Source organism: Ursus maritimus, unplaced genomic scaffold (genome assembly GCF_017311325.1).
Source record: "Ursus maritimus isolate PB19 unplaced genomic scaffold, ASM1731132v1 scaffold_24, whole genome shotgun sequence".
NCBI lineage: Eukaryota > Metazoa > Chordata > Mammalia > Carnivora > Ursidae > Ursus > Ursus maritimus.
The window spans coordinates 6,062,044-6,082,298 of record NW_024424897.1 but is presented as its reverse complement, the minus strand read 5'-3'; the positions used below and the strand labels follow the sequence as shown (position 1 = coordinate 6,082,298).

Genomic DNA, 20,255 nt, shown 5'->3' with positions numbered 1-20,255 from the left:
AACATTCTTCAGGATCATTTGAGAAGCAACAGAACAAGCACCAATAAACTTAAAAGGACTGAAATAATTCTAAGTATGTTCTGCATGCACAATGAAATTAAAAAAGAATTCAACACCAGAAGAAATTGTGGAAAATTCACAAATATCTGGAAATTAAACAACACTCTTAGATATATCTATCAATAGGTCAAAGAAAAAATAACAAGGAAAGTTAGAGAATACTTTGAGATGAATGAAAACAAAAATAACTGCACACCCAAATTTATGGGATGCAGCTAAAGCAGAATTCAGAGGAAAATTTATAGCTGTAAATATGTACATTAAAAAATGGACTATAGTTCATTCCAAATTGAGGTTGCTACAATTTTTATATAAAACCCAAACCCAAAAGCAGGTAATTTTTCATCAGGTTACTTGAGAATACATAGATGAGAAGCATGCTCTTTTTGCTAGGTCTTTACTACCTATTTGGAAAGGAGGAGAATGAGAGAAAGAACAGGCAGAAATGTCACACTTCAATACACAATACCAACAAACACCTAAATCTGAATATTCTACAGCCTTTAAAGACAGCAACTGTTCAAGCGGGTGTAGTTATATTCAGTGCTCCAAGAAGGCAGATAAAGGGCTTCTGAATACATAGAGTATGACTTTCCAAGTTAATGAAAGCAAAGTATTTGTTCTTTCTACTGCACCAGTAACCTAAATTTGGAAGGCCAATAATGTAATCAATCTCAAGAAAAGACCTGTAGGGCTACTAGTTTCCACTTCTAGCACTAGATGGCCATTAGTTACAAATTCACCTGGGTATCTCACACGGACAATATTAGCACAGTTTTAGAAAACTGACACCAATTTCAGGTTCAAGATCTACTGACTCAGCTCTGACATGTGACTTTGAGAAAGTCTTAATCATTGTGATCTTCGCTAATAGCTGGCACAGAAATCCTGCGAGCTACTGCTGTTTTTTAAAGAGGTACAGTACACTTAAACAGAAACCGCATCCTCCCTTCAGTAAGCCGAAGTATCTGCTTACTTTCATTATTAAAATTTTGAATACGGTTTCACGGTGTTTCTCACTATATCTGGAAAGCATTAGAAACGTAACTGTGGCTATATTTATTAATTTTTTTTCCTGAAAGGTTACAGAAATACTGAACAATGATTTTCTCTGAGAAGAGTTCCTTTTTTACATTTTCTAACAATAAATGCAGCATTTAATTTCAAAAAAGGTATCTGGGTGACAGGAGGGAGTATGGCCTTTTACACTTTTTTTTAACAATTTCATTTATTTATGAGAGAGAGAGAGAGGGACAGTAAGCAATTTGGGCGGGGAGAAAGAGAGAAAACCAGCAGGAGGAGAGGCAGAGGGAGCAGGAGAAGCAGACTCCCTGCTGAGCAGGGAGCCAGATGTGGGACTCAATCCCAGGACCCTGGGATCATGACTTGAGCTGAAGGCAGATGCTTGACTGACAGAGTCACTCAGGCACCCTTACACTTTTCTATTAAATAATTCTAACACGTTTTAAAGGAATAAAATGAAGACACCTGATACTTTCAGTGCACAGTAGATAACTAGAAACCACTGATAACTTCAAATCTTTTTGTCTCTTAATTTTATTTTTCTAAGTTAAACATTTTAGTGAAGTTGATAAATAATATCATCTTAACCACAGCTAAATATGCACAAAATGAAGGAGAAATGAATAATTAAACCTCTGAAAAACTGGCATTTGGCATTAGTAACTTTAATCCAGTTGGAAGAATGACCTAAGTCAACATTAAATATATAAGAAAGCACATAATATTACTTTCGTATCAGGTGTAGGGAAAAGATAAGCGAGAAATAACTAGATCTGGGCAGCAAGACAATTTTTCGGGCCAATCTGTTCATAAAGAAGAGGGCTGAGCATGCTTCCAGTTTCCCGTCATGCATTCTACACAAAGTCTGTGTGGTAGCCCTAAATGATGTGGAGGACTTGCGCTTCCTGAACCAAGAAGAGTCTTAATATCCAACAATCTGCTCCATGAGGGTGTACCCAGTGATTTGTTTTCCCTTGTACAAAAGCAAGACAGGTCTTAAAATGTTCGTTGATTTGTAAACTGACATCTGGAAAAAAATTTAAGATTTTATTTATTTATTTGGGAGAGCGAGAGAGAGCGAGATTAAGAGAACGAGCCAGGGAGGGTCAGGGAGAGAAGCAGACTCCCTGCAGAGCAAGGAGCCTGATGTGGGACTGAATTCCAGGACACCGGGATCACGACCAGAGCCAAAGGCAGACCCTTAACCAACTGAGCCACCCAGGTGTCCAATCGAGAAAATTATTGTAGTGTTTTTGTTTTTTACTGCTTTTCTGATTATGAAACGAATATGCTTATAAAAACATCCATGATAGAAATGCATGCTCAGAGAGTGAAAATTCACCAGAATCTCAACATCCAGAGAAGACCGACCGCTACCAACAGAATGGTTCTTTCTCTTTATATTGTAGTGCATGTGAGGATGCCTCAGCAAGCCACTCTACCTTGCTGTCAAAGCTCTCAGCAGAGGGTCTTGGCTCCAAAGCTCAACATTTGCAGCATCAACTAACAAAACCTGGTTTGTTTTTCCAAACGTAAGTTAGCATGGATGATTTCCCTCTAGAAGGATTTCAGTTAGCCAAAGAAAGTAAAATGGAATTAAAACTACACCTCTGAGACGAAGAGCATGTGACTCTTCATCTCAGGGCCTTGAGTTCAAGTCCCACATTGGGTGTAGAGATGACTTAAACAACAAAACAAAATCCACACCTATGAATACACATCAAATTTCTCAGCTATCAAAATGACTTATTAACCTGACACAGCTTTAAAAGCAAATTAATCAGCGGAAGGACTAGCAAAAAATAAAATGTGCCTCAGAAAAACTATGTGCTGTTGTCAAATCAAGCATCTTAGATGCTGAGTAGACATTTCCTCATTTCACACATCTGGTTCCACAGTCCTATAAAACACTTGTCAAACTGTGAAATAATATTCTGTGTTAAAGGAGATTGGTGCATGAAGCCGACATTTGCTGTGCTATTATTATATATTCTGGCTATGGATTACGGGCCATTCTCATTTAACCTGATCTCAAGCAGGTGATCTGTTTAGCCCTTTCGGACAGTAGAGGAACATATACACCAAGAGCATCCTTTGAGATTATGAATTATTATTAGAAACAAGCGAAACATCCAGCAACAGGGAAACAGTTAAGTCTATTATAGATTAACTTTATTTTATTATTTTTTATTATGTTTATTATTTTTTTTTTAAGATTTTTATCTGACAGGGAGAGAGGGTGCGCACAAATAGAGGGAGCAGCAGAGGAAGGGGAGAAGTAGGCTTCCTGACAAGCAGGGGCCTGACAAGGGGCTTGATCCCAGGACCCTGGGATCACGACCTGAGCTGAAGGCAGACACCCAACCAACTGAGCCACCCAGGCACCTGAACTTTATTTTTTTTAAAAAGATTTATTTATTTTGAGGGACACCTGGGTGGCTCAGTTGGTTAAGTGTCTGCCTTCGGCTCAAGCTGTGATCCCGAGGTCCTGGGACTGAGTCCCGCGTCAGGCCAAAACAGGCAGAATGTTTCTCCCTCTGCCTCTGCCCCTTTCTCTGTCTCTCAAGAATGAATAAATATTAAAAAAAAAAAAAAAAAAATCTACAGAGGGCTTCTGCCATTTTGCCAAACTTAGATTTTAAAAGTCCACTATTAAACTAAAGAATAGTTAAAATTAACATAAAAAACAATGGACATTAAAGAAGTATTAAAACTAAAAAAAAAAGCCATTTGTTCGAGTGAGGAACTACTTCCAATATTTTACTGCAAAACATTAGCACCTGTTTGGGTAAAAATATGACAAAAAAACGTAAGAACTACTGCTAGAAATGGGACACCCAAGTAGGCTCTAAGCTTTCCTACAAGGTAAAGAAAGAAACATACTAAAGCAGTATGTAAGCTTCCTTAAGATTTTAGACAGTTGTTTGGGAGAAAATCTGCCTATTCTTGGCATTTAGACCAGAGAGAATATTCTCTCACTCAGGACACTTAGAGACTGTGAAAGACTCCTTAATACCCCTACAGTAAATAAAATAATGAGCTTTCCCAAGGCTGCTGCTACTAACATGTCTCAATGTTAGCCAACAGCACAACCCCAAAGCTTCAGCCGCCAAAGAAGTCTACAGAAGAAAAGCCGCCAGCAGGATCCTGTGCAGGTGCCCATCTCCCTGCTTTTGGGTTTAATCCTGACAGAAACCAAAGACTCTAAGAATGGAGAAACAACCTGTCTTCCACGCAACCCTCCAACAATGCCGTGCTGAGCTCTGGGACAAGGTTTCAACAATTTTGAGTTTGAGGTAGTATCAGACAAGCACCTGGCTGGTTTTACGGGTAGAGTCATGTGACTTAACAGTTACCTGAGCCAGGGTTTGCGCTGACATCTTCTTATCAAAGCTGAGCACCTAAATAACATTAATAAAACCAATGGCAGGGGCGCCTGGCTGGCTCAGTCAGTGAAGCGTGCGACTCTTGATCTTGGGGTCATTGAGTTAAAGCTCCACGTTGGGTGTAGAGATTACTTAAATCAATAAATCTTTAAAAGAAATTAAAAAAAAAAAAACCCTAATGGCAGCTAGCATTGTCTACTTTAGGCCAGTCACTGCTTTAAGCACATGAATATATTAGGCTTTTTCTTTCTTTTTTTTTTTTTTTAAAGATTTTATTTGAGACAGAGAGTGAGTGAGTGTGGGAGATACGGGGGCGGGGCAGAGGAAGAAGCAGACTCCCCACTGAGCAGGGAGTCTGATGATGACGCAGGGCTCCCAGGACCCAGGGATGGTGACCTGAGGTGAAAGCAGACACTTAACTGACTGAGCCACCCAGGCGCCCGCCCCTATATTAGGCTTTTCTAATCTGCATTGTGACTCCAGGAAGATAGGCGCTCTTGGTCCCATTTCACACATGGGAGAACCAAAGCACCAAGTAAATCACACAAAACCACAATGTCAGATCTGCCACTGGCGGAGCTGGGATTCAAAGTAGGTGGGTCTAGCCTGGAGTGCTGGAGCACCTGTTCGTTACTGCAATACTACAGATGTCTCTCATTCCACATCCATGAGGTGCAACTGAGGGAGTATCTGCCAAAAGGACCATGATTTTCCTTGAAGTCATTCTGAATCGCTTTTTAAAGGATCTCTAAGTTTTAGGACACTGAGTCACAGTGAATTTCAGCCTAGAGATGTAAAAGCAGGTTAAACCTCAGCCATTAGAAAACAAACCAGCCAACCCTGACCAGAGCCCTTCAACTTCTTGGAATATCCGGTCAGGTAAAATAGATGCAAAATGTCAACTACTATTTGACTATAACTTTATTGTTTTAGTAAGACTATAAATTGATTAAAGAGAAATGAGGACAAAAAAGGAGTAAAAATCACCTGGAATCAAGCTTCTTGGAGGCATCTGTTAATTTTTAGAGGACCATTCAGAAAGAAGTCCATGTATTTAATAAGCAAACAGAAATAGCCCTAAATGGGAGCTCCCTCTCTATTGACCTCATTTGGGTACAAAAAGGCCCTGTAGGGTAGTGATTAAGAACACAGACTGTGGACTCAAACCCACCTGGATTCCAATGCTAACTTGTAAACTTGGGCCAGTTACTTAACCTAAGCCTCACATTCCTGATCAGTAAAATGGGGATAACAGCATCTTTGTTAGGATTCTTGCGGAGATTAAAAGGGAATGGAAGTAAAATATTTAGCTTAGTGCAAAGGACATCCTGAACATTCAATGCGTTCCGTTATTACTTTTTAAAAGAGGTTTCATTTAAACACTTCTCTGTGCCAAGGGTAGACATTATTCTGTATTGACATAGATTTACACCAACATTAACACCTTCACAGCATTCCAGTTTACAAGCACCATAACCTGCTTATGTAGCTCCCTACTTATGGGCTACTTAGGTTTTTGGTGGGGTTTTGGTAATACAGTAATTCCATCAATTCAAAGATGCCTCTTTTTACACATTTTAACATCTCTGAAATGCATCTTACAAATGATATTTCAGAATTTAACGGCAGGAATTTCTAGGTGGTACATATATTAATGGAAGTACATATCTTATGCCTACATTTTTAAAAACTTGTTCGAGAATTTTCTTAGAATAAATTTTTAGGGGCGCCTGGGTGGCTCAATTGTTAAATGGCTGCCTTCAGCTCGGGTCATGATCCCGGGGTGCTGGGATAGAACCCTGCGTCGGGCTCCCCGCTCAGAGGGGAGCCTGCTTCTCCTTCTCCCCAACTTGTGCTCTCTAGCTCTGTCTCTCAAATAAATAACTAAAATCTTCAAAAAAAAAAAAAAGGAATAAATTTTAAAAAGTAGAATTGCTGGGCCGTTTTATGTTCTGCTACATGTCACCAAGCCACCAAGTGGAAAGACCGTGTTATTGGTACAACCCCCACTGGCAGAAAGTTGACAAGAATCCATTTCTCCACATCCTGGCCAACACAGGGTGGGGTCAATCTTTATCATTCTTGCTAACCTGACAGGCAAAATGATCTCATTTTACCCATTTCTTTCACTGCTGAACTCAATTTGCTTCTGATACGATGTCCAGTAAGTCACTAAGGAGATGGAATACCACAAACTGGCTGCCCATGCCTGGCAGGTGAGCAAAGCAGGATCGCTGATACCTCACATTTCTGGTTTCCTCACACCTGACAGTCAAGAGGAGCAGTAAAGTACTGCAGAGGGAGCATCGTAGCCAGACCTAAGATCAAGCCCCAGCTTTGCCGCTAACTGCATGTGTCAACCTGAGCAAACTTCTTAATTTGTGTCTGTTCCTGCAGCCATAGGATGAGGCTAAGGAAGGCCAACCTTTCACGAAGCAAATCAGAAATAATGCAGAAATTTGTGGCATAATAAACGTTCCATAAATGGTAGCTACTCAAGGATGACTTCAACCATAATGGCTTACAGAGGTGAAAATTGAAAGCTCCCCAAAGGAACACTGCATTTCCTTACTAGCTTCTTTCCCCAACAGGGATGACTGGTCTTTAGCCAGGCCCCCAAAAGGAGTCTTGTATAGGAAATAAAAGCTCATTCTTAGCACCTATTTGGAAACAGTCCATTCAGATGATGGGGGGGAAATGAATACACTGAAAGGCAAACAAATTATTTGTTCTAAGAGAACTCAAACCATCCTCATTCATAAAGATTAAATGCAAAATTCTGGGTTTAGTCAAGATCAGTAAGAATTTTTTTTTTTAAAGATTTTCTTTATTTATTTGAGAGAGAGATGGCGAGAGAGGGCACAAGTTGGCAGGAGGGGGCGTGGAGGGAGAAGCAGGCTCCCCACTTAGCAAGGAGCCCCATGTGGGGCTTGATCCCAGGACCCCGGGATCACAACCTGAGCCGAAGGTGATGCTTAACGACTAAGCCACCCAGGTGCTCCAAGAATTCTTATCGATAAGCAGAGAAATGCTCCTAACGAAGTACACTGAATTTGAAATCATGAAAAAAACCAGCAGCAACAAAGACAACCCAATCCCATTTTTAGATTTAATCATCCAAACACCTGAAAGGAGACTCCTGTACCCAAATTCAGGACTTCTGGCTGCTATGGAAACTATTACCAATCAAACCCAGTTCCTACTCCTGGCTCTCGGGAAAATACTCAGTGGGCATTCGTTTCTCAGTTACACAGATTTATTACAATGTCCCAGCTGCAGAAATCCCCTTATTTTTCCACTTAGCATCTCTCAACACCTTCCACCCCCATCCTTCATTCCTAGTCTCCAGCACCTATGCAGGCACTAGTCTGTGACCTCCCAGGCTTCCCTCCAGGCTTCCCTCCTATCCCAGAACACTTCCATCATCAGCTAAAAGCCTGCAAAGGCTTCTTAAGGACAAGATTGCATTTTTACTGGTTTTTCTTATCTCACTCGAATTCTACCTTCTTTTCACAGTCTACTACCCCATTCTAGCATTCCTATCTCAAACACAAGCATCCCACCCCTCTGGCGAGGTCCAGTTCAAGTCGCAAGCACTCCCTCTGCACAGCACTCTCGGACGTCAGCTCTTACCAGTCGCTGCCCTTCCTATGTTACTCTGGCAGTTACAGTGTGTGACACAACTCAGCATCCAGTGAAATACCAGTTCCTTACTAAGTACTAATAGTCGTGATCTTGGATGGATCATTTAACCTCTACGGGCCATTTCCTCATCTAAAAAAATAATAAAAATGGAAAATTTAAAAGGTCTTCTCCTGTTCTAAAAATCCTCTAATTTTGTATACTGCCATATCCTGTTTCACATATTAATTTCACTTCTCTTATTTGATTTTAGAGTTCCTCAAGGGAGAAAGTATTTCTTCCCCAACTCTCAAAGCGACTTATCCCAGGACGTGGCTCAAGGAGACGCTCAGTAAATGTGACATTAAAACAGGTCATCGGCACCAAGACAGAAAGCTTCAAAGAGCCGAGTGTGGACCCAAGACCTCTTTCTTTCTTTCTTTCTTTCTTTCTTTCTTTCTTTCTTTCTTTCTTTCTTTCTTTTTCTTTTCTTTTCTTTTCTTTCCTTCCTCTCTCTCTTTCTTTTTTTTTAAGATTTTTAAGTAATCTCTACACCAAACATGGGCCCGAACTCACAACCCCGAGATCAAGAGTTGCATGCTCCACTGAATAAGCCAGCCAGGCATCCCTCAAGACCTATTTCTAAAGCAGTATTGAAAACTGATAAAGGTAGTTGGTGCCAGACAAGGAGAAGGCACCGAGATGATCCCAGTTGGTTCTTTTCTAGAATTAAAGGTCTGCCTTGATAGAAAACGGGTTGTCGGCTCCTGAATGCAACGAACACAGGTTTGAGAGCTCAAAATGGTCTCTTAATTTATACACAGCACTGTCTGAAATATGGGTTCATATGCCCCTAACCAACAGATGCGACTTTTAGGTAAGCTGAGCTGTATTCTGTGCTCTAAGGTACAGAATTCAGAGGCCGTGTTTCGTGGAGAAACCCTGGGACTATGTGAAGCCTATGATACAATGGCAGGGAAATTTAGGTTCATTTTGGCCATACAAAGCTGAAACCTCCAAGAGAAGAGCAATTTCTTCCATTTCTCTGCCCCAATGCCCTTCTCCTCCTCCCCTCCAAAAAAAGCACACTTTTGTAAGAGGAACAGTAACAAAGGCAGATATATTAAAGCATTCGGTTCTATTTTAGGCTTCCAGGAAAATGTTTTTATTTTTTTCTCTTTTCTCAGGGCAGCACAAGTCAATGTGTAGATGGAAGTAAGCAAGTGGTCTGCTGGAGGATGGGGCCCCATTAACCAAATTTAACCAGAAGCTCCAAGACAGTGAGAGGAGTGAATCCCTCTGAACTCTAGTCAGAGGTAGAGGACTAAGCCCCTTGCTACTGCATTATCTTCAAATAAAATGTATTCAGTACCCATGTGTACATGCCCCCCTCATGGAGAGAGAGCAAATATAGCCCTATTTCAATCAAGCCGAACTGGTCAATGCTATTCCAGCCACTTCTAAACATCTTTTGGCTCACAGCTAACATCCTGAAAAGCTATCAAATCAAATCAAAGCCACTCAAATGAAACCAGTTACTCCTTGAATAATCAAATGAAGGAAACACGCTTTTTAAAATAACAGCTCTTAAGACAAAGCAATGTCCCTCCTTTTCACTCAGCTGTTTCACAGAATTTCGAGACAAAGGGTAACTACTGTATCGTCACTTTTTTTTTTTTTTTTGGAGTAAAGCCACAAGATTACTAATAAACAGCTAACGGTCACCATTCAAAAGTAATAATGACATTATGACTTCATATGCCAGTTATCTACCAAATTGGAAAGAACCAAATATATGCATTTTTCTCTCCCCAAAGCAAATCTGGAAGTAAATGTGAGCACTCTGACTCACTTTCTCTCCCATCATAACAATTTCTGGGGGAATGTTAAACAGTATCATCTTCTCTAATTATAGGATGGGAGAGAAGGGTTTCACACCTATTCACGAGTTTACTAATTTAAGTTGGAGAACGTATGAAATGCTTATGGTCTAGGTCTAGGATAAACTTCCGTGGTTAACAGGAAAGGTTCTTGCCTAAAAATTATTAAAAATAGACCTCAAATTTCTAGTTTCATTTTGTTGCTTTAGTGCTAAATACATAATGGGATAAACTTAGAGAAAAATATGAACTACCAGGCTTCCAGGTTCAAGCTTCTTGGGTAAGCTTAATGGAGAAACCTAAGTTTGCACTGGGGGGAAAAATGTTCCCACAGGGTTTCTGTACAGGGTACAGATGTGAGTACCTGAGCAGCCAATCTTTTTTAAAATTTCATTACAGTTAATATACAGTGTTGTATTAGTTTCAGGTGTACAATATTTGAGTAGCCAATCTTACACCATGACTGGTTATCTGCTGAAAACAGTAATCACCTATGGAAACATCAAATTACTCCCTGTACACCAATGACACAGAGTAATTTAACAGTCTAAGTTTGCTCCTTTGCTCTGACTTCTAGCTAAGAAAATAGAAACAGAAAACGTATGTTATTCTAAAACCTACAGCTGGTTCTGTCTGCTTTCTGACACTTCAGTGCTGACTTTGAGAATATCCTCGGGAAGCTTGGCTTCACAAAAACAGCTCTGAAAAAAACACTTCCCTTCTCCTTAAAGGGCTCTTCAATACTGCCTTCTATGAAGCACAACCTACATTTCTAACATCAAGACACTTCAGAGTGGAACTCTACGCCTCGAGCAAGGAGAGCAAAATAGTAACTACCCACAGGTCGGCAGGACTCAAAAAGGAAAAAAAAAATCAGCAGTCTTTTTATAGGGGACCACACTTGTACATTTCCACTTTCTTCCTCTTTGTAAAATTTCAATAATTTCACTCAGGGGTAGTAAACAAATGGGTGGCAAACTCCCAACCACCAGACTATGGCTCTGGGGAAAAAATGTCAGAACCTGAGAGGCAGTGAACATGGAATATGCGAACGCTAAACTTCAGGTTCTCCTCCTGTAGAGCTGACACATTATTCGATAACACCCACCCCTGTAAAGATAAATTACATATCCAAAAGGGCAAGCTGCTGCCATCAATTGGGTAAACAACATAATTACCATGTGCCAGGTGGAAAGCGAATCCTCATGTAAATAGTTTGGGCTCAGAATGAGCTGCAAACTGGAAAGCAGCTTATTTTTAAACTGTCAGCAGGTTTCTTTTGTGCAATTAGAGTGTAATACGGGGTAATTGCTCAAGTTTCTTTTAAGAAAATCGCCATCTGACTCGTACAACAGCAAGATGAACCTTCAGATTTAGAACTCCACTAGTTTTTTCACGAAGTATTAAAAGACACTGAGGTTCTTTAATGAATTTTGGCATGTCCTTCTAACCACCACCTCTCTAAACTAGAGGAAATTCATTTTTAACCAACTTGCATCAGGTTCTGGATTGCAAATATCGTTTGAGTTGGTAAAATAAAACTAATTCAGTGCTTTTACATAAATAATTCAAGTTTAAGTCTTTAAAAAAAAAATCCCCCAAAGCTTAATAAGACCCTACGAGATTAATCAGTCTACTCATACATACACTTCTCCTAGTTACAATCATGCTGCTTTGACTTTCCTTGAATTTCCAACCAACAAGCAAATAGAAATACTCGAGGCAGTCACACAAAGGCAGTTAAAGACCATACATCACACTAACCCTCTTAAGTCACATTTAATATTCCACTCGGCATCTATGTCAGCTACCCAGAGCCCGCCCCACAGTAAATGGGAAAAGTGGGCAATGAGAAAGGACGAGCTCGGCTTCTTTGTGTTATCAGGGCAAACGAAGGTAGGTGAGTACAAGAGGAGGCCATCTCAGCATTTGCGTGGCACCACACTTACCTTGAGGATGTCCCCCCTTTTGAAGCTCAGCTCGTCGTCAGCAGTAGCTTTGAAGTCATATTTGGCGATGGCTTCCATCCTGAGCGCTGCTCAGGGCTCAGCAGCCTGAAGCCGGGGGAAGGGAGTCTTCCCTGCCGAAGCCACCCAGCGCTCTGGGCTCGGCCTCGCCGCTCTCCCGGGACTCGCTCGTGCACTCCGGGACACACAATGCCACCCTGAATCACAAGAGGGATGGGTGAGAGAAGTGGCCAGCACCGAAGGCAGCCCCGCCCTGCCGATCGGCCTGCCGCCCCAGCCCCCACGCCCCCTGGCTCGGCCTGGCTCGGCCCGCCTCCCTGGCTCGCAGGCAGGAGCCCGGATCGCCTCCTTCCTCCTCGCAGCCTCAGCCCCCAGGCGACTGACAGGCCCGCCGGCCAATGGCAGCCGCCGTTCGAGCTAGTCCAGAACACACTTCCTCTTCCTTCCCGCTGGGTGTGCGCGGTGTGCAGGAACCGGCTGGAGACCCGCTCCGTCTCCGCCTTTCCTCCCTCGTCCCTTACGCTCGCTCCTCCGGCCCGAAATGCAGTCCACTAAAAGAACGGCCTCGCCCTGGGGATGGCACCCCGCTTTTCTCAGTGCCACGGGCCCAACTCCTTCCTTTCTCCCTGCCAAGCTTTCTAGTCTTTTGAAAACGCTGGGTCTCCTCTCCAGTCAAAAGCAAGCAATTCCGGCTTTGGTCCTGAGCTGCTTGAACTGTTCTCAGCCACCAACCCTTGGTCTGCTCCTAGGAAACCAGGAGAAAGTGAACCCCGGAACTCCTTTTTAAATTTCAATTTGCTATTCTGAGCAAGGCAGCTCTCCCTCTATCACTTCCAAACTGTGACCCGCAAGCTCAGGTAACCAGAAAAAGGAGATCCAGTGTCAGAGCCTTTTGTTGGTGAAGACCTGCTCTTGCCTACGGCACCCTCTTCCCTGAAGACACCCAAGGCTCTGGAGTCCCAAAAGCCCTTGAAATAGATGTCCAAGGTTCAGCATTATCAGAAGTAGCCTCTACATTATTTCCAGCTACCCTAGGGAGCAAAGCTGAAGTCCTCACTACACTTGAAAGGAATCCCTTTTTCAGAATCTGAGCTGCCAGATGCCTTATCTGGGGAAAGAAAGTGCAGGGAGATGGTGCCAGTGAATCAAACAGAAGCCTCTCACAGTTACCCTGACAACAGCTGCCTTTCTCAGAGCCAAAGGGGTTCTAAAATGAACCAAACTGCATTTTGCAGGTAAAAACTGTAATAACCCTTAGGCAGTGTACTAGGTGAACTGTGGGCATATAGTCTCCAGCCATGGACATAATCTAGACCTTTGCCTGCCGAAAGGAAAATAAAGCCCCATTCTTGTTTTCAGTTAGTGTTTTTCATACAGGCTAAATAAAAGCAGAAAACAAGACTGACAGTGGCAGAATGGGGACAGATTTTTATAGTGACACCCTTCTTGGATAATTACCACCTAGCAGAAAGCTCATCTGAGGGGCACGGTGATTATTACTCTTTTGTTCTAAAGTTAACAATTGGGGCATTAATCAAGCATAGCTGCAAATGGACTAAGCAGTAAACCAGCTGGGAATATTAAGATTAGAAGGAAATGAGTGTTACCAAGGAGGGAAGAAATAACCTGGTAATAAAAAGTCCTTCAGTCAAATTCTGAAAGCCAAACATTCTACTGCAGGTAAACTAATCAACCAAACCAATGTTTATTCTATCAGGTCATACCTATGATATCCCATGTGCGGCTGGCTCTAAAGAGGGAAGACAGAGCTCTAGCAAATATTTAAAAATACATATGAAGATTAGTCTCAGAGTATTCATTTAAAATTTTAAGTGATCTCTACACCCAATATGGGGCTCAAACTCACAACCCCAAGATCAAGTCGCATGCTCTACCAACTGAGCCAGCCAGGCAGCCTTCAGAGTACTTATTGTTGTGTGTCCTTAAACACCCTTTACTTATTCTCTCTGTAGTTGTTGTTTTTTTTTTAATCAAACTAATCCAAGTATATAATTTTGAATGTCACCGCTTTTAAAAGGCTTATAAAAAAGGGCAGTTCCCCACCCCAACACCTACCAGCAATCACCGTCAATTTTGTTTCTAACTTTCTCTTTGTATTTACTTACAGTATTTCTAAATAATATACTTTTACTGCTGTTTCTTAGTTTATTCCAGCCATGACCTATCACTTGGAAGACGTTTACCCTGACAGCTTCCCCTTGCCCCCATCCAGTAAAACCATGTATTCCGGTTTAAGCAGTTTCACATTACAACATATTCTTCACCGCTGATTTAAATATATTACAAGCAACCTTCCTTTCTAGTACAATCCTTTACTTTTTCCTGGCATTAATAACTCCCTTTCCTTTTTTGCCTATTTTCCAATGTGCGTACCTATTTTTATTTTGTTATAAATGCTCCAAGATCTCTGCTACATGCCTGTCAATACTTTCAATATTTCCTACCTGACCAGGTCATTCATTTTAATTGGTCTCCAGGGCTGACGGTTGGGACTATATATCAATGATGGGAAGCCGAAGAATTGAGCAGATCTAACAAAGATACGGAGTTTCATTTTTGAAAAACAGAAATCAGAAAATCAGAAACTCAGAGCATGGTCACCGTCAAGGTAGTATGTTGTAACAGGGCATAAACATCTATGTCATTCGGGATTTCAGACAACTGCAGTGTAACTGAACGGCCATAGCATAAAAACCAAGACAGTTTTCAACACTGGGTTTTCCTGTGACCCAACTCATCTACCACAGGATTCCTAGAGAAAGCATAAGACTCACACTCTTGAAAATCATGTTTCAAGTAACTACTGCTTTGTGAGATACACGAGAGAAATGAAAACCAGGCACAATCAATACTTCCGTGGCTGTGCCAAATAAAAACGAGCAGCTCATGGAGAAAACCTGAAGGGCTCAGCTTATCAGGCTAGCCACAGAAAAGAGCACACAGGCTAAAGGAATTCAAAAGGGTATGTTTCATTAAAGGCAAAAAACCCAAAAACAAAAACAAAAACAATCAACAACAAACCTACAAAAAAAACCTACCTTATACACAACACTAATTACTAAAAGAAGAAAACTGAAACTGGACGTAATGTATAATGATTTTAACAGAGAAAATGGAATGAGAGTACGTTTAACACTGAACTCTAATGAGAACGGTTAAGCTGTTCCAGCGTACACCCTGCAGTCTATCACAAGTAGCAAATTTTAAGAACACAAGTGCAGGGGCACCTGGGTGGCTCAGTGGGTTGAGCATCTGCCTTCGGCTCAGGTCCTGATCTCCAGGTCCTGGGATCAAGCCCCACATCAGGCTCCCTGCTCCTCAGGGGGCCTGCTTCTCCCTCTCCCTGCTGCTCCCCCTGCTTGTGCTCTCTCTGTCCAAGTGAATAAATAAAATCTTAAAACACACACACACACACACACACACACACACACAAAACGAACACAAGCGCAGCCTGAATTGTTCATTTCAAGCAATGTGCGCTGAATCCTAAAATGCAGTCCCCTAAAGGTATTTGTAGGACTTCATTTTCTTTCTTCCATTTAACTCTTTTCTTCCCAAAATTCACAGAAAATAAAATACACAACACTCACTGGGCAATATAGCTTAGTGTCTGCATGGTCTCTAAAAGCAGGCTGACCAGGGTTCAAGTATTGACCTGGATGCTTACCAGCTATAATTTCAGGCAAGACTTTTTTTTTTTTTTAAACATTTTATTTCTTTATTGTCAGAGAAAGGGGGAGAGAGAGAGAGAGCACAGGCAGAGGGAGAAGCAAACTCCCCGCTGAGCAAGGAGCCTTGATGTGGGACTGATCCCAGGCCCCTGGGATCATGACCTGAGCTGAAGGCAGATGCTTAACCAACTGAGCCACCCTTTTTGTCCCTTGGGCAAGCCTTTTAAACAAGCCCCATTTCTCATCTGTAAAATGGGGATAGTATCACCTACTTTATAATATTCACTCATTACTAGGTAATACAGATAATATACGTGAAGTGCTTTGAACAGGGCCCGACATTAAGTTACTCAAAATAAGTTAAAATGTGATTCTACTTAAAACATAGGATGTTCAATTTCACTGTTAAAAACTGCAAATTAAAGCAATGAGATTTCCTTCACCTACTAATTGGCAAAATTTTTAAAGGTTTATAATACTTAGTCTCTGCAAGACTCTGGGTGAACACACTGATTCTTTAGCCAATGTTCGTCCATTTAACATTTTGAGCAGCTACTATATGCCTGACAATGTGCTTGGTACTGTATTATAATAATAAAACCATCACAGAGCCCACACTGAAGCAGGGAATTAATCAGTTCAATTTTTCTGGAAAGTAGTTTTACAGTAGTATACTATAATACAGTAATTTTATGTTGACAATTTTAAAATACATATCCTTGAACAAGCAATCCCAATTCCTAGCTTTATCTCACTGAAATAATGACAAATACCATGTGCCAAATATATATATATCTGGTCAATAACCATGAGAATATCTATGAAATATCTTTCTATGTAAATACCAAGAGATACTATCAAGTTAAAAACAAAAATACAGAAAAATTAGTTTATCCCTTTTCCATAAAGCAAAATATTTATTAGTGTGGGCTAAAGAAAAAAAAAAAACAACAACAACAATCAAAAGGTTAGCAATGGTTATCTCCGGGAGCAAGATCACAAAATATTCTTACTTTTTTTTTACGATTTAATTTATCTGAGAGAGAGAGAGCGTGCACGCGCGCTCTCACACAAGCCGGCTGGGGGGGGGCGGGGGGGGGGAGAAGCAGACGCCCCACTGAGCAGGGAGCCCAATGCCAGGACCTGGTCCCAGCACCCTGGGATCATGACCTGAGCCAAAGGCAGATGCTTAACCGACCGAGCCACCCAGGCACCCCAATATCTTTACTTTCTGCACTACACACCTCAATTGTATTTTCATTACTACTTCTGTAGTTAGAAAAAACAAACACTAAAAAATCTTACTGGAGCTCTGGAGTTAGACCTGAATTCAATTGTCCCATTACCACTAGATGGGTGACACTGGAGAAATAACCTGTATTCCCTAAATCCTAGTTTCCTTCAGCTGGAAAATGGGGATAATAACGCATCTACCTGATAGGACATTTTGATGATTAAAAGAGATAGCACATGTAAAGGCCTTCGTGGAGTCTCTGGCACAAAGTGCTAAGACGTGTTAACTGGCCGGCATCACCAGTACCTTTTCAAGTACCAGTCCATACATTCCTACATCGTCCATCTTCTTCCATCTACATACAAACTCAGAAGAACTTTCTGGTAGGCAAATTAACAGCCCTATTAAATACAAACTTTAAAATTAAATTGCTCCACATCAGAGTCCTAACAATACTCAAATATTTACACATATAAAGACTAATCACATCTATCGTCACTTATTCTATTAGGCTTTTAAATATTTACTCTGTACATACAGAAAGTGTAACTTAGGTTGACTAATTAAAAGCCACATTCCAGCCTCATTATTTTACAGCTGCATTCTGTAACAACAGTTTTGGTACTTGGACCAGCTGCATCAAAATCGTCCCATTCAGACTGATTCACTGTGGGGTGCCTTCTGGAGTTCTGCAATGTAGTGGCCTTAGGCCCAGAGCCTAATTTAAAATAAGAATCACAGGTAATTCTTATGCATGCTGAACTTTTAAGAATCACTGCTGTACTAGAAGGATGCCTTAACCAGGTTTTAAATTTTGCATTCCAGATAATGCACGGCTTTGCATAAAATGAAAATAATGCATATTCACATGGCTCAACTAGGAAAAAGCCAACTTTGACAAAACCAAAGGCTCTCATTAGTCTTTCAGTAGTGCCAGAAAGTTCTTTTGAATTAAGCAAGTAACTATTAATTTCTCTCAGGAGAGCATGCTGGGTCTCTATTCTGTATTACTTAATTTCTCCAAACTCTATTACTCTTCTGTTCTAGGTAACAATCAGAACTGCTGCTGCACAACAGGCAACATAACAGGATTTTTCTCAGAAAAACTGCTAAGTACCTTCAACTAGTAGTATTTAAAACCTAGCAATCCCTCAAATCTGAATACACTTGCTAAGGAAGTAAACTGCCTCAAGCATTTAAATGCTTGCTTTTAGTATCAAAGAAAGCCGATTATAAGAATTAACTTCGTTTTTTATTTTGGGAATTCAGAAAATTTTGAACAAGGGAAGGAGCAATGGAACACAGAAAGTTATTTCTATCGAAAAAACCCCAACAACAAAGATGCCTGATTAAAAGAACCGTGGTAAAGAATAAATCCGTACTGTCACAATGGGCAAGTTTAAATTCATCAGTGGTTTAAATAAATTCTATTCCCTCAAATATTTCATGTTACCTCAATTCTATTGTAATATAGGTGTATGGTTGGTTTTTGTTTTTTTAACATGAACCACTCCCACTAAAAGCCAAAAAATAAGTCATACAAGCCTCAAATCGACCCAATCTTCCTTAACCAATGTAAGAGAGACACAGGAAGAAAAGCGTAAGCAGGCACAAAAGCACAACAATGAAGAAAACAACTAAAACACAAATAACACAAGCAAGCTACACTTGTGACCCAGTGGCAGTACTGATTACTTACGGATGAATTCAATCCTTTGAGCCTCCCAGTTCCCAGGGGGAGAACTTAAAGTCTCGCATGGCTCTCTGGCAACTCTTCTGGCTGACTGAAGGAACACAGTGGACGCTTCAAAGTGAAGGATAAAGCAGGAAAGAGGGTATCTTCCCCGGAGAGAAAACGGAATCTTTAAATGAGGGAGAAGACGAATTGCACCAAAGGGCAGAAAAATTATGCCAAAGAGGGGACAAAAAGGAGGAAGGGGAAGTAGATTAGAAAAAAGGGGGGGGGGATGTGCAAATGACTTGCATTACACAAGTAAGCATTTAGTGTCCGCAGTGAAAATAGAAGTAGATAGAAAAGGAAGGCAACTACTGGAGAAATATAAAGTCAAAGAGAGACAGCAAAGCCAAAGAGATATGCTAACTTCTTTCATATGTCTTTTAGACTCTTTTCTGAGTTAACAGCACCAAAAGATAGACGTCGAGTGCACTTCGGCTCCTCTGCAAATCTTACTTTTGTAATGACTCCCTAAACAAGCTATAACTCATGTGGCTTATATGTACAGTGTTGCAAACGAAAAATTCCACTGCTTTTCTATCCTCTCGCACTGAAATCTTTCCTCGGAGCATTCCAACCAACTGCTGCTTATTTTCTTTACAAGTATTTTTCAGAGTAGCTTCAAAAAAAAAAAAAAAAAAAGACATCTCGACTGGCTCCGGCAGCAAAGGTTCTACCTCATGATATTCATAGGGTCGGTGGGTTTCCTCCCCAAATTCGGCCCAATGACACCAGGAGATGGTGACGTGGTGGCCGTGCAGGTCGCAAGAACATCAATCACCACATTTGCAGCCGCGGCAAATCCCCCGCCTCCCGGGCCAAGTCAGACTGACTCACAGAACGAGTACCAAGGGCTCCCGGGCTTCTCCCGACCCCTCTGCGCAAACCCTCCGGGAAAAGCGTGAAACTTAAGGAGCACCCGGACTCCTGCCCAGGGGTCCGGGGCTCTGCACCGAGCTAAGGGCCTGGAGAGGACGGTCCCCAGGAAGGAAGCGCCCCAAAACGGGAAACGCGGAGCCCGGGAGCCTCGGGGACTCCGTCCCCCGCCCCAGGCCTCGCCGCCCCGAACCCGAACCCCGGCAGCCCTCGGCAGGCTGGGCCCGGTCCCTGACTGCCGACTCCCGCTGCCGAGCGAGTGGGAAGAGGCACCAGAGCAGCGCCGCCGCCGCCGGCCGCACTCACCGTGGCGCAGCTGCTCCGCTCCGCGCCCGGCCGGCCCCTCTGCAGCGGTGCGAGCGGCCGCCGACCGCGCTGCTGCTCCCCGAGGGCAGCGCCTTTTCCCGCCGCCGTCACCGTCTCAGTCTTCGTCGCCGCTGCCGCCGCCGCCCGCTCGCCGAAGCAGCACAGCCGCCTGGCTTCCGCTCCTCGTCGGGGTCCCGCGAGAACTTCCCCGCGCGGCCCCGCCCCGCCCCGCCCCGCCCCCGCGAGACTTCCCCCGGCGGAAAAGGCCCAGAGCGCAAGCGCTCCTCCTCCGCCCGGGCCCCGCAGGTAGCCACCATCTAGATGCCAAGGCGCGTGCGCCAGACCGCCCCGGAGCAGGTGGCACCGACATGGCTCCGCCCCCGGGTCCCTGTAACCCTCTCTGTGCCAAGGCGGGTAAATGACAGTTTAACCCTGAAGGAGTAACTCTTCACCACACCGTAATCACTTCCTTTCT

At 42.4% G+C, this 20,255-nt stretch overlaps 1 protein-coding gene across 1 annotated transcript in view; it reads right to left on the bottom strand.

Moving 5' to 3' along the window:
• The window catches only part of GRB2 (growth factor receptor bound protein 2), a 68,150-nt gene extending 48,166 nt beyond the window's left edge, over positions 1-19,984 (bottom strand). The window contains exons 1-2 of the mRNA XM_040640236.1: positions 19,781-19,984; positions 11,920-12,134 (exon numbers count right to left, since the gene is read on the bottom strand). Coding sequence (XP_040496170.1) covers positions 11,920-11,997 — 78 coding nt within the window. The 5' untranslated portion in view covers positions 11,998-12,134; positions 19,781-19,984. The remainder of the gene's footprint in view (positions 1-11,919; positions 12,135-19,780) is intronic.
• Between the last annotated feature and the right edge of the window lie 271 nt (positions 19,985-20,255).